The sequence below is a fragment of the Marmota flaviventris genome, chromosome X, assembly GCF_047511675.1.
Source record: "Marmota flaviventris isolate mMarFla1 chromosome X, mMarFla1.hap1, whole genome shotgun sequence".
Taxonomy (NCBI): Eukaryota; Metazoa; Chordata; class Mammalia; order Rodentia; family Sciuridae; genus Marmota; species Marmota flaviventris.
In genome coordinates this window covers 101,971,527-101,990,267 of record NC_092518.1, presented here as the reverse complement: position 1 = coordinate 101,990,267, position 18,741 = coordinate 101,971,527, and the positions used below count along the sequence as shown (strand labels likewise).

Here is an 18,741-nt window from a genome sequence, read left to right as displayed (position 1 = left end):
GCCTGTGTGAAAGCAAGAGAAATATTAGGAAGTGTTTAACACAACTTACCTGTACAGATACACAGCCCTGTAATTTGAGTTGAAGCTGAATCATATCCACATCAGTAGAGGAGCAAAGCTTTTGCAGCTCTGCAGTTCTATCTTTTATTTCATCAGTAGCAACATCAATTGGCTTTAAATTAATCTGCTGTTCACAGTGTATTGGAATCCTCTTCTTCACGTAGGGAAACGAATTTGAAGCTATTAAAAATTAAGATTGATTTATTAAGTTTAGAAAATCAAATTCAAATAGTTGAATTTTAAAAAAATTCATTGTGCTTAATTCTCTCCATGCTTTTTCTAGAAGATGCCTAAGGTATTATATAGAACTTACTGCTTCAGGATTAAGGGATAAATTCCCTTTATGAGACATGTCTAAGCAATCATGAATGACATATGGGAAAATGATGGTTTATCACAAGGACATGTTTGTACAAACTTATAACTGAACAGTAAAACAACAAATGATTACAATTTCAGTTACAAGTTCCTGCTGGCCAGCTGGTACTTGTGTTTATCAAAAAGGACCATGACAAATAATAAGTTAACATGAAAAGTCCTACTTACTAGTCAAAATGGTCCGGCGTTTACACTGTTCTTCTATACAACCTTGCTTTTTGCCTGATAAAGTATAAGGAGCTTCAAAAACAAATCTGTTGATATTATGATTTCTTTCAAACTCAGTCTTTCTTTCTGTGAGTTCTTTGTCATCAAAGTAGGGCTTCACATAAGTGACTTGGATATGAGCATATTTTGGATCAAGCTCTTTGGCATTTACCTATAAAATAAGACAAGTTTTTAATTTTTTTTTTTAAGATTCAATGGAAGGGAAAATGAAATGTAGGTAATTTACTCCTTTGAGATCACATGAGAATCACTGCCGTTATGATTGTGCTTCCAACTGAGTACACACCTGGAGGAGGTCTTCGTTTCTTTTTTAAGGATCATTTATTTCTGATTATAAGAACTTACAGAAACCTATTTGGAGACTACAGAAATGTAGGAAGAAAATAAAAATTACTATAATCCTATCATCCAACAATGACCATTATTCACACTTTCATCTAATATTTTTTCTATGCATGTATATTCAGAAATCTGATAACATACTAAACATTTTTGTCATCTGACTCCTTAAAATATTTTAAAATACTTAATTGTGTGAATTCTACCTGAATAAAAATATCTTAAGAGTTCTATATTGGAGTAATTGATTACTGTGTGTGTGTGTGTGTGTGTATGTGTCACACACACACACACACACACACACACACACATACATACACACAGAGATAGACAGATACTGGGGATTGAATCCAGGATACTCAGCCACTGAGCCACATCCCCAACCCAACCCATTTTATTTTTAATTTTAAGGAAAAGTCTCACTAAGTGGCTTAGGGCTTCACTAAGTTGCTGAGGTTGGCCTTGAACTTGCAATCCTACTGCCTCAGACACCCAAGTCACTGTGATTACTGGTGTGTGACACTACAGCTGGCTGATACCTTTAAGTTGCTTTTCCAACTTCTTGTTATTACAAATAGTGTTTTGATGAACATCCTTGAATTTAAAACTATGTTTATTTTTTCTGATTTTTCCTTAAGATAAATTCCTAAAAGAAAATTTCTTACTTAAAAAGTTTACATGATTTTAAGGATTTTGGTATATATTATCTGATTACCCTTCAGAAAAGCTTACTAATTTAGAAATTCACAAGCAGTGCTGGAAATTATGAGTAGGTACTCTTGACTGAATTATTTTAATCCTATCCTATGGAGAAAGGGGAGGACAAGAACACACAATGATTCTACTTTAGAGCCACAAAAGTCTAGGTTGTAGGGTTGGGGTACAGTTCCACAGTAAAGTGCTTGCCTAATATTCATTAGGCCCTGGGTTCCATCCCTAGCACTGCAAAAATAAAATAAACAATAACAACACAAAAAAACCTCTAGCTGTAGTTGTGAACCATTTCATGAGTGATCTAAATTCCATGATGTAAATCCCAGCATCGTCTCTGTTAGAGATTCATTGAGGACTCTCAACCCCTCATTCTAAGAATATCTTCATTAACTCTATAGACAGTTCCCAGGATCATTTTCCAACTATATCTGCCTTGACCAATATCCTTGCCCCTCTCCAGAAACACACACACACACACACACACACACACACACGGTTTCCGTATCCCTCTCCCTCTACCCCCCACATATACAGGAGGATGGACAGGACAGATTAAATTTCTTAGAATCTTTTAATTTCTCTAAACCATTCTATTTTTTTGCCTATCTCCAGAATTTTTTTTTCTCCCATTAAAAAGAAAAAAAAGGTAGAGTTCACCAGAGAGACCTGAGGAAAATCTACTGGCATTGAGACAAAATATAAAAGGGAAATTAAAAAGAGGTCAAGTCTGGTGTCTGACCTTAATAAGTTTATACACACTCACACACACATACACATATATAAAATTATATATTTAATAGTACACAGGGTATATACAAATAGCAAAAACTATTTATTTACAATCAAGACTCTGATCTCAATCCTCGGGGGTAACCATGACTGACAATTTTGTATAAATATTCCTGAAATTTCCTGAGCCTGTATAAGTATATGTGAATATCCAGGTTTTATACGAATATGTCATACTAACCACAGAGTCCTACATCTCACCTCTTTTTCCCTTTCATAACAGATCTTTTTGGGTTCATACTGACACTTATATAAATCTTTCATTTTTTAAATGCCTAGGTGACTATATCCATTATATGGGAAATACCATCATTTATTTAGCCATATGGACATTTAGACTACGTCCAGGTTTTTGCTATATAAATTTTGCATCAGGGAATATCCTTAAACATATTCTTATATATGTACATCTACAAGATAAAATTTTAAGTGAAATTATTAGGCTCAAGGACACACACAGTTAAAATATTGGAAGATAATACCAATTCACCTCTTTAAGAGGAGTATTTTATATTGCCTATATCCTTAAGCAGATTTTGTTCTTTGGCAAGGTAAAAGAGTGTTTTATACATTTTATTTCCATACAGTAAAAAAAAACATCAAGTCCCTCATGTAAAAGGGCATAATATTTGCATGTAAAACATATACATCCTCCTGTATACTTTAAATCATTTCTAGATTACTTACACTATCTAATACAATGATAATGCTATGTAAATATTTGTTAGACTATAATTTTTAAGGAATAATGACAAGAAACAGAAGTGTATTCATGTCCAGTATAAATGAGTCTTTTTAATACTTTTGGTGCATGGTTAGTTGACTCTATGGATGTGGAACCCCATAGGTAGGAAGAACATTTTTTTTTTTTTTTGGTAGTATTGAGGATTGAAACCATGGGTGTTCTACCACTGAACTACATCTCATTTGTTTTTATTTTGTATTTTGTGACAGGGTTGGCCTCAAAGTTGAAATTCTCCTGCTTCAGCCTCAGTTGGCTCTGATGGTAATTTTTAAAAGAAAGAACTGTACATGATGTGTGTTACCTACAGGAAATGAACAGAATATCATGCATAACAATGTCAGCACTCAAGCAGCCTGTTGGTGGTTTGTCACCAGGATTTTGGGCAAGTGTTCAGAGGTGGATAAAAAGAGAAAAATGCATATTGTTCAGAAAGTCTGGCTCTGGGGCCTGGGGATGTAGCTCAGAGGCAGAGAGCTTGCCTAAATGTAAAAGGCCCTGGGTTCAATTTTAATATAGCTTAAAAAAAGGAATTTAAGAAGCCTGGATCTCCATTACCATTCCATTTACACAGTGCTCAATACTGTGGGAGCAAACTAAGACTACCTGGCTGCAAAGAGAGGAAATCTATCATCTTAAGTTGGTAAAAGAGTACAAAATAGTGAAACTAATAAGAAACAGGTTTTGCCAAATACTAATTTTTGAACCTATCAGCAAATCTATTTTTTAAAAATATTTTTTAGTTTTCAATGGACCTTTATTTTATTTGTTTATATGTGGTGCTGAGAATCAAACCCAGTGGCTCACACATGCTAGGCAAATGCTCTACCACTGGGCCATAACCCCAGCAACAAACCCAGCCCCAGCAAATCTATTTTAATTGTCTTTAAGCATATGTTCAAGATAAAACCATACCCAGAAGATATATGTCAATCTACATAGTGATGATTTTCATGGTAGATAATGAAGTGTGTTTACCATTGCCAGGAGATTTTCATTCTGGCAGTAGTGAATGCTTCTTATGTACAAGGAACTCAAACCAATTTCTCTATATTAACTCATTTAATGTGTAAAACAACCCCATAAGGAAGGTACTATTATCATCACCATCTGACTAATGAGATAAATGAAAGAGAGAGATCAAATACTTTCCCATGGTCATGCAGCAGGCAAGTAACAAGGAATGGGGATTGGAATTCTGGTCTCAGACTCCAAAGCCCCTATCTTTCTTTCTTTTTTTCCTTGGGTAGGGGCAGGGGACAGGTATTTTACCACCGAGCTACATCCCCAGTCTTTTTTTGAGACAGGGTCTTCCTAAGTTTCCCAGGCTGGCCTGGAACTTGTGATCCTCCTGCCTCAGCCTCCCAGTCTTTGGGATTACGGTGTGAAACTCCACGCCCTCGTTATCCTTTCTTTTCTTAATTTTAGTTTTCTTTTTTTTTTTTGTAATGCTAGGGAGGCAACTCAGGGCCTCACACATGTTAGGCAAGTGCTCTTCCACTGCACTACACCCCCAGTCCAGCCCGTGTACATTCTTTCACTATCAGGAAGTCTCTATTTCCTTGTTTCTCCTCTGCCATTTAAAATAAGGAAAAAGTCAGGAGCAATGTTCCATGCCTAGAATTAACAAATTACGATATTAAAATGTGGGGCATAGGTTACCTTGTCTGAATCCTGAATTATTTTGACATTTTCTGTGCCAAATTTTTCACCATAAAGTTTAACAAGTCTCAAGGAAATCTCTGAGAGGCCGGTGAGCTTTGGTTCTTTATAGATGTACTCCTTTCCATCCTCTTCTTCAAAAAACGACTGTTGTAAAGTTAAGTCAATAATTTATGAATTGAATGAGCAAACAACATTTAAAAACAACCTACTAAGTAACAATATATTTTAAATGCATTTTAAATAATATTACTAATAGCTACATGCATACATTCACTTTTTTACCTTCAAATAAATGAGAATTTTCAAATTCACAATCATATCAACATATCATTAGCCTGAAGATTTCTTGAGATTTTCCTCCTTCCCTGTATGCTTATTACCTGTTTTGTATTTGGATGTATTTTAAAACACATTTTTCATTGCAGATAGACACAATACCTTTATTTTATTTAATTATGCATACATATAAATACGTACCAGGGATTAAACCCAGGGGTGCTTAACTACCAAGCCACACCCCCAGTCCTTTTTTTTAAAAATATTTTTTTAGTTGTAGATGGACACAATATCTTTATTTATTTTTACGTGCTGCTGAGAATTGAACCCAGTGCCTCACACATGTGGGGCACTGGGTTCAATTAAAGACAAGGACTCAGCTGAGTTGCTCAGGGCCTTGATAAATTGTAGAGGCTGGCTTTGAACCCGTGATCCTGCTGCCTCAGTCTCCGAAGCCGCTGGGATTACAGGCTGCACCACCGCACCTGGCTTATTTATTTATTTATTTTTATGCAGTGCTGAGGATTGAGCCCAGTGCATCACACATGCTAGGTGAGTGTTCTACTGCTGAACCACAACCCCAGCCCTATATTTGAAAGTTTTAATGACTGGATAGTTTACATATACTTTATCAGAAGCATAACAAAAAATGAAACTGAAAGAGAAATCCAAACCTTATAGGTTGTACTCTGATCTAATGAACTTGATAAGAACCAATGAGAACTTTAAAGTTACAAAGCAAGATCCTTGCTACTGTAATAGGCACTATCTGGACAGAATCCTAGAATCAATAACTGCTACCGAAGTAATGTAACAAACCAAAACCAAAAGTGAATGTTTAAAAAGAAAAACAACTCTATATAAAGTATACTTACTTGGCCATAAAAGGCAACTCGGAAGAAAGTACCCAAAAGTCTTTTTTTGGTGTGCATAACCTCCAAAATTTTTGTATAAGCTCCATGAAGTGTTCTATAAACATGAGTAAGTTTCTGAAAAATGAAAATACACAAATAAGATTTGTCTTTTGGTCCATCACTAAATGTCTTGTCTTCAAGATGAATACACAAGAATAAAAAGCATCAATGTTTCTTTTTCAAAACTATTTTGGTGGCACTATTCACATCCTCTTGCCCCATTGTTACAATAAGACAAAAGACTTCAACAAATTTGGATCTAAGGGTAGAATTTAAAATGGTAAAATGACACTGAATATACTAACATCATGCTTCATTTTATTCACCTCAATGGCAATATATATTTTAAAAATATTATATTATCTGGATTTCATCCTCAGTACCATAGGGGCAGAGGTCAGAAAATGGGGCCTTTGTTTTGAAACTCTGACAAAGCTTCTTAGGAATCTTTGGATTTGTACTGATTTGATAAAAGCAGTAGTGGCAAATCTTGGTTTTTGTTTCATATACTATTCCTGGCCATCTATATGACCTAAATTTAATTATTTAATTCTAGCTTATTAATAAAATCTTGAATGTCACTATAATTTTTTTTTTTTTGGTACCAGGGATTGAACCCATGGGTGCTTAACCATTGAACCACATCCCCAGGCCTTATTTTTAATATTTTATTTAGAGACAGGGTCTCACTGAGTGTCTTAGGGCTTCACTAAATTGCTGAAGCTGGCTTTGAATTCACAATCCTCCTCCTCAGCCTCCTGAGCTGGTGAAATTATAGGCATGCACCACCACACCCAGCTGTTACTGTAATTTTTCAGGCATGCTCCATATACGTCAAGAGTATTGCAAAGAGAGGAAGCCCTAAAATCTAGGACAAAAAAGCAAATTTAATCAGAGTCAGATTAGAGCACAGTTTAGAATACTACCCAAATTAAAATATGTATGTTTTCACTCTAAGAAACTTTTTCAATATTGAGAAACTATCTGCTCTTTTAAAAATGGCTTAAATCCTAAATCACCCCTTTCCTAGTACAACAGCAGTAGAAATTATGACATTAATTGAGTGACTTGATTATAAAAAAATTCCTATTTAGCAGTGGTGGCAACGACTGTTTATTAAACTACTATTCTTTATTAACTACCCTTTATCAATACATTATTTAGCAGGCCAAATTGAAAAAAAAACTTCTCATAATAGGGTTATTACTGGTGTCTTTTTACCTTCCTCATTGTTATCTGCCAGCACTTTTAGTGTCCTCAACAACTGCAAAGAATAGAATCGTCTCTTCCCTGAGCAACCTGGAAATCTGATAGCTTTTGTTTTTTAAGTGAAGGTTTAATGAAAACCGTACTGATTATTTCTTAAATATTTATTTATTTATTTTAGTTGTAAGTCGGACGCAATACCTTTTTTTATTTATTTTTATGTGGTGCTGAGGATTGAACCCAGGGCCTCGCACGTGCTAGGCGAGCACTCTACTGCTGAGCCACAACCCCAGCCCCAAAACCACAATGATTATTTTATGCCCTGAAAGAGGGAGGGGAGAAGGCTAGATGAAAATATTTTGAGAACCACAGGTCTGGCGGCACGTGGTAGCACTGGCCTGTAATCCCAGGGACTTGAGAGGCTGAGGCAGGAGAATCACAAGTTTAAGGTCAGTCTCAGCAACTCAGCAAGACACTGTCTCCAAATTTAAAAAAAAAATGAATAAAAGGGGCTGGGGATTTAGCTCCCCTGGATTTAATCCCCCAGTACAAATTAATTAATTAATATTGAAAAAAAGAAACCACCAAACTAATTTTAATTTTGGTTTTAATTCTTTTAGTGTTAATTTCTTTTGGTATATATATATAACATAAGGCAAGATATTTATTTTACACTTTAACAGCTTTTTAAACGTTTGTAAATTTTTTTGTGTGGTGCTAGGGATTGAACCCAGAGCTTTGTGCATGCTAGGCAAGCACTCTACTGCTTAAATACATCCCTAGCCTGGATTAGAACTTTCATATTGGATCCATGTGTCTAAATGATACAATCAATTAAATATCTATATTCTACAATAAAATACAAATGTTATAACATAATGAATCTTCTAAACTTCAGAAGACATGAAGTAGAGCAATAGTTACATAACTATTTTAATGTTTTTCCCAAGACCAAAATAAAATACATAAGCTAATTATAACTATATGTAAGTAGGCTACCTCAAACTCACGACGTTTCTCATAAATTGGAATGATCAACTTGGAAATCTCAGAAATTACTTCATAACGTTCTGCCTTCCATAAGCCATCCACACATTGTTCTAGCAACTCCAGCAAAACTTCCTGCATTAAGAGAAATGAATTAAGAGAAAATTTAGTCAGGAATTAAAAATAGTTTCAGAGTTTCATACAAATTAATTTCTAACCATTTTAAGTTAATAAAGAACAAACAAAAGGTACCAAATTCAACAGGAGTATACTTGTGTGACTATATATCCTTCCTCACTCCTTTCTTCCCTTTCTTCTTTCCTTCCTTCCTGGAGCTAGGGATAAAATCCAGGACCTTGTGCCTGTTAGGCAAACACTCTACCATTGAACTACACACACCCTAGCCCCATGACTATATTTCCTATACAAATACCTGAAATTAGAAATATTCTTAAAATATGAAGTTAATGTTGATAATAGTAAACCATACCTATTTTGTTTATTCACATAACAATGGCTAACTGTACTTGTAGATGGTTACACAATGAGAAGGAATACCTTTAAAAGGGAATACACTGTTAGTTCCAAACTGAGAATGACTTAAGTTGACTTGAAAGTAGAATAGTGATTTCTAGGGACTAGGAAGTGTTCTGGGGTATGGAAATGGGGGTAAAGATGAAAAAAAGGGTTTTGGATATTATCAATGTGTTTTATATGCACATATGAAAATATCATACTGAGTTCTGTTAATATGTACAATTAATTTGTGCTAATAAAAAATAGAGGATGGGGTTGGAGTTGTGGCTCAGTGGTAGAGCACTTGCCTTGCATGTGTGAGGCACTGGGTTCAATCCTCAACACCACATAAAAATAAATAAATTAAATAAAGGTATTGTGTCCAACTACAACTAAAAAATATTAACAAATAAAATAAAATTAGTGAGGATGATATAATAATAGTTCATGATAGACACCTCCCACCCTGCCAGGTATGGCGACACATGCATATAATCTCAGAGACTCAGGAGGCTTAGGCAGGAGGATGACAAGGTAGCAACTTAGTCAGATGCATCTCAAAAAGGCGGGGGAATGCTGGAGATGTACTTTAGTAGTAAACTGACCCTGGGTTCAATCCTCAGTACCAAAAAGAAAGGTGGGGCAGATCCAGGAACACTAGCTTATCACTTCTACCATGTAAGCATACAGTGAGAAATGTCTTCTATGAACTAGGAAATGGACCTTCAACAGACACTGATTCTACTTGTGACTTGATTTTTTATTTCCCAACTTTTGGAACTGTGAGAAATCAACAAATTCTGTTGTTAATAAACTACCCAGTCTAGGGTGTTTTGTTGTAACAGCCCAGATAGACTAAGACATCTAGGAAATTAATGCATCTCTTTTTTTTAATGTTCATTTCTTAGTTGTAGTTGCACACAATACCTTTATTTATATATGGTGTTGAGGATCGAACCCAAGGCCTTGCACATGCTCGGCGAGCGTTCTACCACTGAGCCACAACTCCAGCCCCTGCATCTCTTTCTTTACTCATCCCCAAAGAGTTCATTGCCAAGCCCTTAAGTTTTATTTTCCAATTATCTTTCAAATCTGACCTTTCCTGTCCATTTCTACACTTATTGCTAAGGGTCAAGATTTCGCAGTTTTTTCTAATGGAGAGTCCTGCTTCCAGCATTGAGACTTTCAAATACATCCTCTATACATATGTCATAGGGTTCTGATTAAAATGCAAACCTGATCATGTCACTCATTAAAATCTGGCAATGTCTCTGTCATTCACAGAACAAGGGACAAGTTATTTCATTTGGCATAGAAAGTTTGCAATGATGTGGTTGAGACATCTATAATCCCCTCATTCAACATGCCAAGTCTTGTAATTTATGCTTCAATAACAGTGAACTGCTAGTAGTTCTTCGGAAGCACCAGGATGTGTCTTAGCTTCCTGTCTTTATTCGTGCTATGCCCTCTGCCCTTTAATCCCTTCTACTTAAGTACCCTCTCTTTCAGAATCCTTCAAGCAGGATAAGCAAGACACTAGATACCTTGTTTCCAACTCTGTTAATTTTGGGGGTAAATATTTATACTTGTATAATATTTGTTTTGTCAATGTATCTGACTTTCCAAATAGCCTGTGACTCTTGAAGATCAGGAACAATGTCTTATTTCCGATGGTTTCTCCAAAATCTAACACAGTGATACTATATAGCAGGTGTTCAATAAATGTTGCTACTTGAGTAAAGGACCAGTTTATTATTCTGCAATAGCCAAACTAAAATTTCCAGAAGTGAAAGTGTGAACTTCAGGGAATTAAAAATCGGTTACATTCTACTAGTATTTATCCCAGGAATGTAAAGTTGGTTAAGAATTAGAAAAAAAATTAATACACTGCCACATAAACCTAATAAAAGAGAAAAATATTACCTTCAACGGATACAGAAAAAAAAGCAATTGAAAAAAATATCCTCAATATCCATTCATGATATTAAAGAGAACTCGGGAAACAAGGAACAGAAGAAACCTTCTATGCTCTTTGTTAAAAAACATCTACTTAAAAACTTAAAGAGTAAACACTTTTATCTTAGAATTGGGAACAACAAAATAAGTGTATTATAGTTTAAACTTACCTGCAGCTTATAACTCCCCTGATGGCTTATATTTCCTTTTCTTTTTCTGTCTGTCTCTCTCTTTGCAGTACTGGGGACTGAAATCAAGGCTTTGTGCATGCTAGACAAGAATTCTACCATCAAGCTACATCCCCCAGCCCCTTGATTGCTTATATTTCTTTTTATTTTTTTAAATATTTTTTTAGTTGTAGATGGACACAATACCTTTATTTGTTTATTTTTATGTGGTGCTAAGGATTGAACCCAGTGCCTGACATGTACCAGGCAGGCACTCTATACCACTGAGCTACAGCTGCAGCCCCATTTGCTTATATTTCTTAAGAGAACCCTAACCCTAACCCTAACCCTAACCCCTTTAGTCTCTGTGCTTTTCCTTTTTTCATGTTCCCACTCTTTAACTGTGCACTTTTCCCCATGGTTCAGTCCTTGGTTCTCTGGTCTTCACTTGCCATGTTATGTCCTATACTCACCCTGTTTTGGTTCTTCCAAGGATATGACTTCCAGACCTGATCTCTCTCTCTCTCTCTCTCTCTCTCTCTCTCTCTCTCTCTCTCTCTCGATTCAGTTCTGCATTTCTAATAACCTCACGATCATTTCCACTTTTATAACCTTTCACTTCAAGTTCAACTCAGATCTAAAATAGTTTTCATCATTTTCCCTTCAAAGCCATCTATCTTTTTTCCTTATATCCACACTTCTTAGAGCTACTTTCAACTCTTCACTTCCCATATCTAGCAAGCCTTCCTTCTTTCCTTTCCAGGGTAGTTCTTGTATCTTTCACTATTCTGGTTTAGGCCCAAACTGCCTCACCTCTGAACAATGATGGCAGTCTTCCTTCTAGCCTATGCTTCCAGCCCCTATCCATCTGCCTTGATACAACTCCTACATTACCACCAAATTAACTTTCTCTACTTGCTTTCATCTTGTCACTATTCAGCTCAAAAATCTTTGAGAGTAACATCATGTACAGGCACAAGACTTGGATCCTAATTAGAATAAGATATATTCCATGGTTGTATAAATATATCAAAATAGATTCTACTGTCATGCATAACTAAAAACAACAAATAAAAATTTTAAAAAAATCTTTGAATAAATCCTAAACTTTCAAAACTTCTCAAAATTTGGCCTTGATTACGACTCTTCTCTCTGTGAACCCAATGGTTTTGCACAAAAAGGATTCACTCATTGTGCCTCATGCATTTCTACCTCTTACCTTTTGTTCCTGCTATTCTCCTCTATTAGAATGCCTTCAGATTGTCATCATCCTTCAAACCCCATTCTCATTAATATGTCGGTTCCACCTCAGTTTAAAGGCATCTGTCTCACCTGTCACTTTGCATGCCACATATTGTCTATATTATTCAAATGGCACTATTTTGCTTTTTTGCATTTTGTGTAGGTATATTATCACTTCAGTAGACCTTGGAGGTCAGGGACCATCCATATTTATTTTACAGCCCTTTTATCACTATATCCTGAGTCTTAAGCACAAGTCAGGGCTCAATAAATCTTTGTTGGCTGATTGACAGCTGAAGCTTTTCTCTATTCATCTGAATTATAGAACAGGGCATTTGCATTGTTAAATACTTTAATGCATGCTTTGCTCTGTTGAAGTAAAAGAATAGTGTTAAATCTATTTTTTGTGGCGATTTCCCTGTATGTTGACTCTGATATGGCTACTGGAATGGTGATTTAAGGATGGTAGTGTTGCATTTCTAAACTCAATAATGTGAGCAGTTCCAGAGATGAGGCTCTACATTCCAAATAGGAACCACTCTGCCTAGGCAGGTTTGATATTCAAAGATCATTAGTCCTTAATTACCTTCAATGAAAGTTCGCTGTAATAATTTTTTAATATAAATACATTTTAAGAAATTAAATTTATATAACTGGCAATGTAGGCCATAGGGGTCTTACTTCACTATAATGGACATCCATCATCCCAGCATCTTCTTTCATTGCTCCTTCTTCATCTATATTGGGAGTAATTTTCTTGAAGGCTGAACATCCATTAGGGAACAATTCTGTGGGGGGGGGGGAAGCAATGAGTACATTTATAAAAAATGGGTTTGGTGCCATCTTCTCTGTACTGGGAGTAGCTCTCCTGCCACAGCCCCTCACCCCTGAAAATGTACACCTGCTCCAAGTTCCTCTCCATCCCCTCCTTGGTCAGAAGCATTTCTCAGCTACTGAGCAGACCACTAACTGCAGTGGTGCTGAACTGACCAGAGACACTGACACATGAGAGCCTCAGCAGCTTGCCAGTCCCACGTCCCCTGACCTCACTTATCCCTAGTCACAGATTACAAATCAGCATCATTTCAAGGAACACTGATGCAACAGCCAAGTTTACTGGGTCTGAGCTGCCACAGTTGAGGTGGCCCTGGGGCTGGGATTGGAACTGTTTGCGAGCCTCATCATTGCTTATGTTCAGAATCCTTCTACGAAGCTACAGTTCTTCTCCTATGCCATCATAGGCTTTATTCTCTGAGGCCAAGGGACTCTTTTGCCCAATAGTGGCCTTTCTCATCCTCTTTTGTCATGTGAAGGAGTGGTCTCCACCTCCCATTTTTTCTCCCATGTCTCATCTTCCCTGTATGTTCCTTTTTCTTTACCTCCCCAGCTGGGGAAAATGGTTGGTTTAGGGTTTCACAAAGGGAAAACAAATAAATATGTATTAATAAAAATTTTTGGTGAATAACAGAGACTTATAAAGATTGACTATTTTTATGTAAACAGATGTTTGGGGAAGGAGCAAAGTCATAAATACAGGGGCTGGGGCTGTGGCTCAGCAGCAGAGCACTTGCCTCGCATATATGTGACACTGACTTCAATTCTCAGCAACACATAAAAATAAATAAATGAAATAAAGATACTATGTTCATCGACACCTTTAAAAATATTTTTTAAAAGTCATAAATACAAGTTCTAATCACAAAGAATTTTATAAATTATTTCCAGCTATTATATATTCTAATAAAAAATGGGCCCAAATTACTTAAAATTTATTCTTGACTATGCACCATGTTCTTTTTCAGGGGGTAATTACTGGGGATTGAAATCAGGGGTTCTCTAAAACTGAGCTATATTCCCACTCCTTTTTATTTTGAGACAGGGTCTTGCTTGGTTGCTGGGAAGCTCACTAAGATGCTTGAGGTTAGCCACAACCTGGTTAGCCTCAAACATGGAATCCTCATGCCTCAGTCTCCAGAGAGGCCGAGATTACAGGCCTGCATCACTGTGTGAACTCTATGTACCACCTTCAATGGCTAGTATGGATGTTCCCCTAGTGTGATTTTAAAATTTTTATTAAAACTTTGGTTCTATGAACATTTGTGGTACATCATCTAAACAAGGGGGAAGGTACTTTTCAGGTGACCACTGAATGATTTCTGGTAATCATCTCTAGGGCCTAATTTCACTGAGAACTGGAAAAGGAAGTCAGTTCTTGGAGGAGGCCTAGTTTAGAACTTGTAAGAGAGGTAGGAAATGAAACAGATGGCAGGGACACAAGGATGTAGCATTCTTGGGAGACACATGGTGGGATGTTCAAAGAGCAATAGGTTTTTGGAGTTAAAAGTTAGTTCTAGGGGCTTGGCACTGGGGCTCAGTGGTAGAGCACTTGCCCAGCACATGTGAGGCACTGGATTCGATCCTTAGCACCATATAAAAATAAATAAATAAAGGAGGTGTGTGTGTGTGTGTGTGTGTGTTTGATCTAGTTCTATCACTAACTACGATTTTGGAGAAGTATATCTCCCTGGGATTGTAAAATGTTGCATCACCTGTGAAACAGGATTAATAGCTACTTTATGAGAATTAAAGAAATGTAAAGTGTTTAGAACAGAGCATTTCACATAAAAAATACATAATGGATTAATATGATCAACAAAGCCTACCAATAAGTAAAATTATTTCCCCAAGATGGAATAAAATAATTGCTGTCACCTGGATCCCTGGAAATTAAGAAGTGAGCCCAAGCTGATAAGGACTGCTGTAGGATTGTGGACCAACTCTTATGGCCAAGAAAGAGTTTAGGAGTTGAAGTCTATGTGGTTGCCTTATAGATTCTGGTCCAAATAATTCTGCTCTGGCTACATTTACCCCCATATAAGATGGCTCTAACTTTAGAGTTCAAGGAAAATTCAGACTTCTTCTTTTTTTTTTTTGAAAATTCAGACTTCTTATACCATACTTCTGTCGGTACATGAAAAAGTTTCCTTCTGACAGTGGATGAACAAAGGGCTGTTTTAATCTACCATCCTACAATCTCTTTAGAAGCAATGCTTAGAAATAATGACCTTTACTCTCAACTCAAGTATCTGGTTATCTCCGTGAGAGTAGATGTTGAGGAAGAAAAAAAGGTTCAAGAAAGCCAGACCTCAGCTGGGTATGGTGGCACACTCCTGTGATCCCAGAGCTCTGAGGCTGAGGCAAGAGGATCACAGGTTTGAAGCCAGCCTTAGCAACTTAGCAAGACTGTAAGAAATCAAATTAAAAAAATTTAAAATGGCTAGGGATGTAGCTCAGTGGTTAAGGGCCCCTGGGTACTTAACCAGGGGTTAAGTTCATCTTAATTAAGTTAATCTCTAGTACCAGGAAGAAAAAAAAATCAGACCTTATGATGAAGTTATTTTTCAGAATTCTGGTAGAAAAAAAATAATGCTATCAGGGCTTGGAATTTGCCAATTCTTCTTGTGTAAATTAAATCTAACTAGACATATATCTTCTAGGTAAGATGCTTGGTAGAATATGATTATTAATTAAATATCACACTTCTGTGAGAGAGATGGATGCCTCATGGGTGAAGATTGGGCTACTATTGTATTTTTGAGATGGAGGTATCACTATGTTGGCCAGTCTGATCTCTATTAACTACTGGGCTCAAGCAATCTTCCTGCCTCAGGTTCCTGAGTAGCTGGGGCTACAGGTGTGTGCCACCAAGCCTGATGCCCAGGGTTATTTTGAAGTACACTTTTTAAGAAGGGAGAAATACAGCCTTAAAGAAGAATGACTTTAGGACATTGCCAGTAAATGGATGGACATGGAGACTATCATGCTAAGTGAAATAAGCTAATCCCGAAAAAACAAAGGTTGGATGTTTTTGCTAGAAATAAACCACAATAAAGCAGGGAGGGGGAAGAAGAGAAGGTCAGTGGATTACACAAAAGGGAAATGAAAGGAAGGGAGGGGGATAGTAATAGGAAATACAGTAGAATAAATCTAACATAATTTTCCTATGAACATATATGAAAATACCTAAGTGAATCCCATCATTATGCCCACCTACAAGAATGGGGTCCCAGTTAGAATAATATATATCCTATACTTCTGTAATTGCATCAAAATAGATTCTACTGTCATGTTTAACTAAGAAGAAACAATACAATCAAATTTAAAAGAAGGGAGAAATACATGGGTATTAGTCAGTGGGTTTCCATTAGGGGGAGAGAGGGGGGGAGGGGGGAGGGAGGGAGGGAGGGGCAGAAATGCAAAATGATATTTACTTTGACACACCAGATTTTTAGGGCCATTTTGTATAAATAAATTAGGTAATATAAGGTACTGAAGATCGATCATAAAGCACTTCATTTCTGAATATTAGCATGCCTAAAATGGTCTGATAAAGACCTCCAGAAAGTTCTACTCAAAGTACTAGATCATCATCTTGCTTCCCTCAGGACTGGCCTAAGGAGGTGCTGGGGCTCCAGGCCAACTTGGGATGTGTCCATGGGAAGGACAAAGCAGTTGTCTGGGCCCTGAAGGCTGAGAAAGGGGCTTTGCTGTCTTGAATAGTCAGCAGAGAAGGTGCCATTTTCTCAAATGTTACCAGATACCTGGGTTGATTCCAGAACTTGGCTATTGTGAACAATATTGCAGCGAACATGGGAGTAGAAATATCTTTACAAGTGAGCAAGTAATAATTTCAGTCAAACTTTGATATTTTTTCAGCAGAAGAATCAGTAGAATAGAGGAAAAGGAACAGGGGGAGGTTGGAGGGAAGAGAAAGGGAAAGTACTGGGGACTGAACTAGAACAAATTACATTTCATGTTTTATAATTATGTCAATATGAATCCTATTGCTCCACTGAATTAAAAATATGTTATTTTTCAAAGAAGACCATGGTATAAAAAAGCTGAAAAAAGTGAGTTTGAAAAGGCAGTTTGCTGAGTTAAAAGCATAAAAATGTTGCAACTGTTAATGTTATCGGGTTATAGCCAATGCTTGATCCTCAATAATTATGTAATAAAAAAATTGTGTTAGGTGATAAGAGCCAACACAGCATCTGATAACTATTTCAAATTTCCTGTGGCTAAGAACCAACTAAATATAGTTCTTGTTAATAAAAATTTCCTTGTTTCTACGAAAAAAATGTTATTATATGAACCCCAAATTGCATACTTTGCATGTAAGAAATAAAAATTTCGGGCTGGGGATGTGGCTCAAGCGGTAGCGCACTCGCCTGGCATGCGTGCAGCCCAGGTTCGATCCTCAGCACCACATACAAACAAAGATGTTGTGTCTGCCAATAACTAAAAAATAAATATTAAAAAAAAAGAAAGAAAAATTTCTTCCATCAGTCCAAGAATTTTTTAAAAAAACTTTGGTCTGTTACTTATAAAATGGAACAACCAGGAAAAGAAAAGAAAAGAAAAACAAAACAAAATACAGGACCACAAATGAGACTCTATAAATCAATTTTTCCTTTCCTTTTTCAACAGTCTATGAAAAACAAAAGTCTGCTAAACTAGACAGCATGTTTAGTGACACAGCTGATTTACATTTGGGACAAGATTCTTTATCTTGTTGTAAACCACTAACAAACACTTTTTACAGTAGCAGCTGATCTGTGGAATACTCTAAATAGCAGAGCATTGGAACTTTTCAAAAATTTCAACATCCCATCTGATCAATTCCATGAAGTTAAGAGCTAGATAGTAGACAGTGCCAAAGTCTAAAGAAATAAAAGATGTATGCTTTATTCAAAGAAGAAGTAAATATCTGAAGGTCTTGGGCCGTTAGATCCAAAACTGGGGGGAAATTCCTGTTTATTCAGAATGGATTATTCAAACATCCCCAAATCTAGGATTTTTCTAGAATGCCATGATTTAGGGGAAGATAAAGAGAAACACTTCAATGTCTGTAGTCAGAAAGCATTTTGTGAGAGTCCTGTGTATCTTAAGTAGAAGTAGGGCAAACAATGTTTTGTCTCAAGAGCAGAAAAGGTTGATACCCAGTTTTAGAATTTGTTGCCCATATCATCTACCATAAAGACTACTATTGTGAATTTTCAGCTTCAGAGTTCACTATTTTTGCTCAGTGTATTATCTCAAACTAAATGCCCAATGACTTATTTCTAAGCTATTGCTTCCACATTCTTGAATGCTGTGCTAGGGAAAGCAAGATGGAAACTGTCCAGGTAGAGAACCACTACATTGAGTATAAGTGATCACATGAAATAGTGGGGAAGGTTTTGGAGAATATGGTAGCAGCCTGACCCTTGATAACATATCACTGCTAGTCAGAAGAAGGATAAGAGGTAAGGGTCCTCAGGAAAGAGCATGAAGGGAAAAACAGGGACTGGGAAAGAATAGGGAAATAAAAAGCTTTGTGGAACTTAAGCTATCAGATACTGGGTATCAAGACTTGAGAAAGAGAGCAATATTACCCTATAAGGAAGGAGTAGAACAGATTCTATGGAAGAGGAAATTCCATTTCCTGGGCTTAGGGGGGAAGCCTGCAGGCCTGAAGCTTTGCTGAACCTACTATGCTATGTGGTGGTGGAAGAATGCAAAA

General features: G+C 36.6%; 1 protein-coding gene and 1 pseudogene across 3 annotated transcripts in view; one reads left to right on the top strand and one right to left on the bottom strand.

The window, feature by feature from the left end:
* Dock11 (dedicator of cytokinesis 11) overlaps positions 1-18,741 on the bottom strand; it is a 185,815-nt gene that overhangs the window by 10,339 nt on the left and 156,735 nt on the right. For all 3 annotated transcript variants that reach the window (XM_071606715.1, XM_027930845.2, XM_071606716.1), the window contains 6 exons: positions 12,861-12,967; positions 8,311-8,433; positions 6,067-6,180; positions 4,913-5,059; positions 607-817; positions 50-240 (listed from right to left, as the gene is read on the bottom strand). In XM_071606715.1, the coding sequence (XP_071462816.1) occupies positions 50-240; positions 607-817; positions 4,913-5,059; positions 6,067-6,180; positions 8,311-8,433; positions 12,861-12,967 (893 nt within the window). The remainder of the gene's footprint in view (positions 1-49; positions 241-606; positions 818-4,912; positions 5,060-6,066; positions 6,181-8,310; positions 8,434-12,860; positions 12,968-18,741) is intronic.
* On the top strand, positions 13,073-14,189 carry LOC114091045 (ATP synthase F(0) complex subunit C2, mitochondrial pseudogene; annotated as a pseudogene).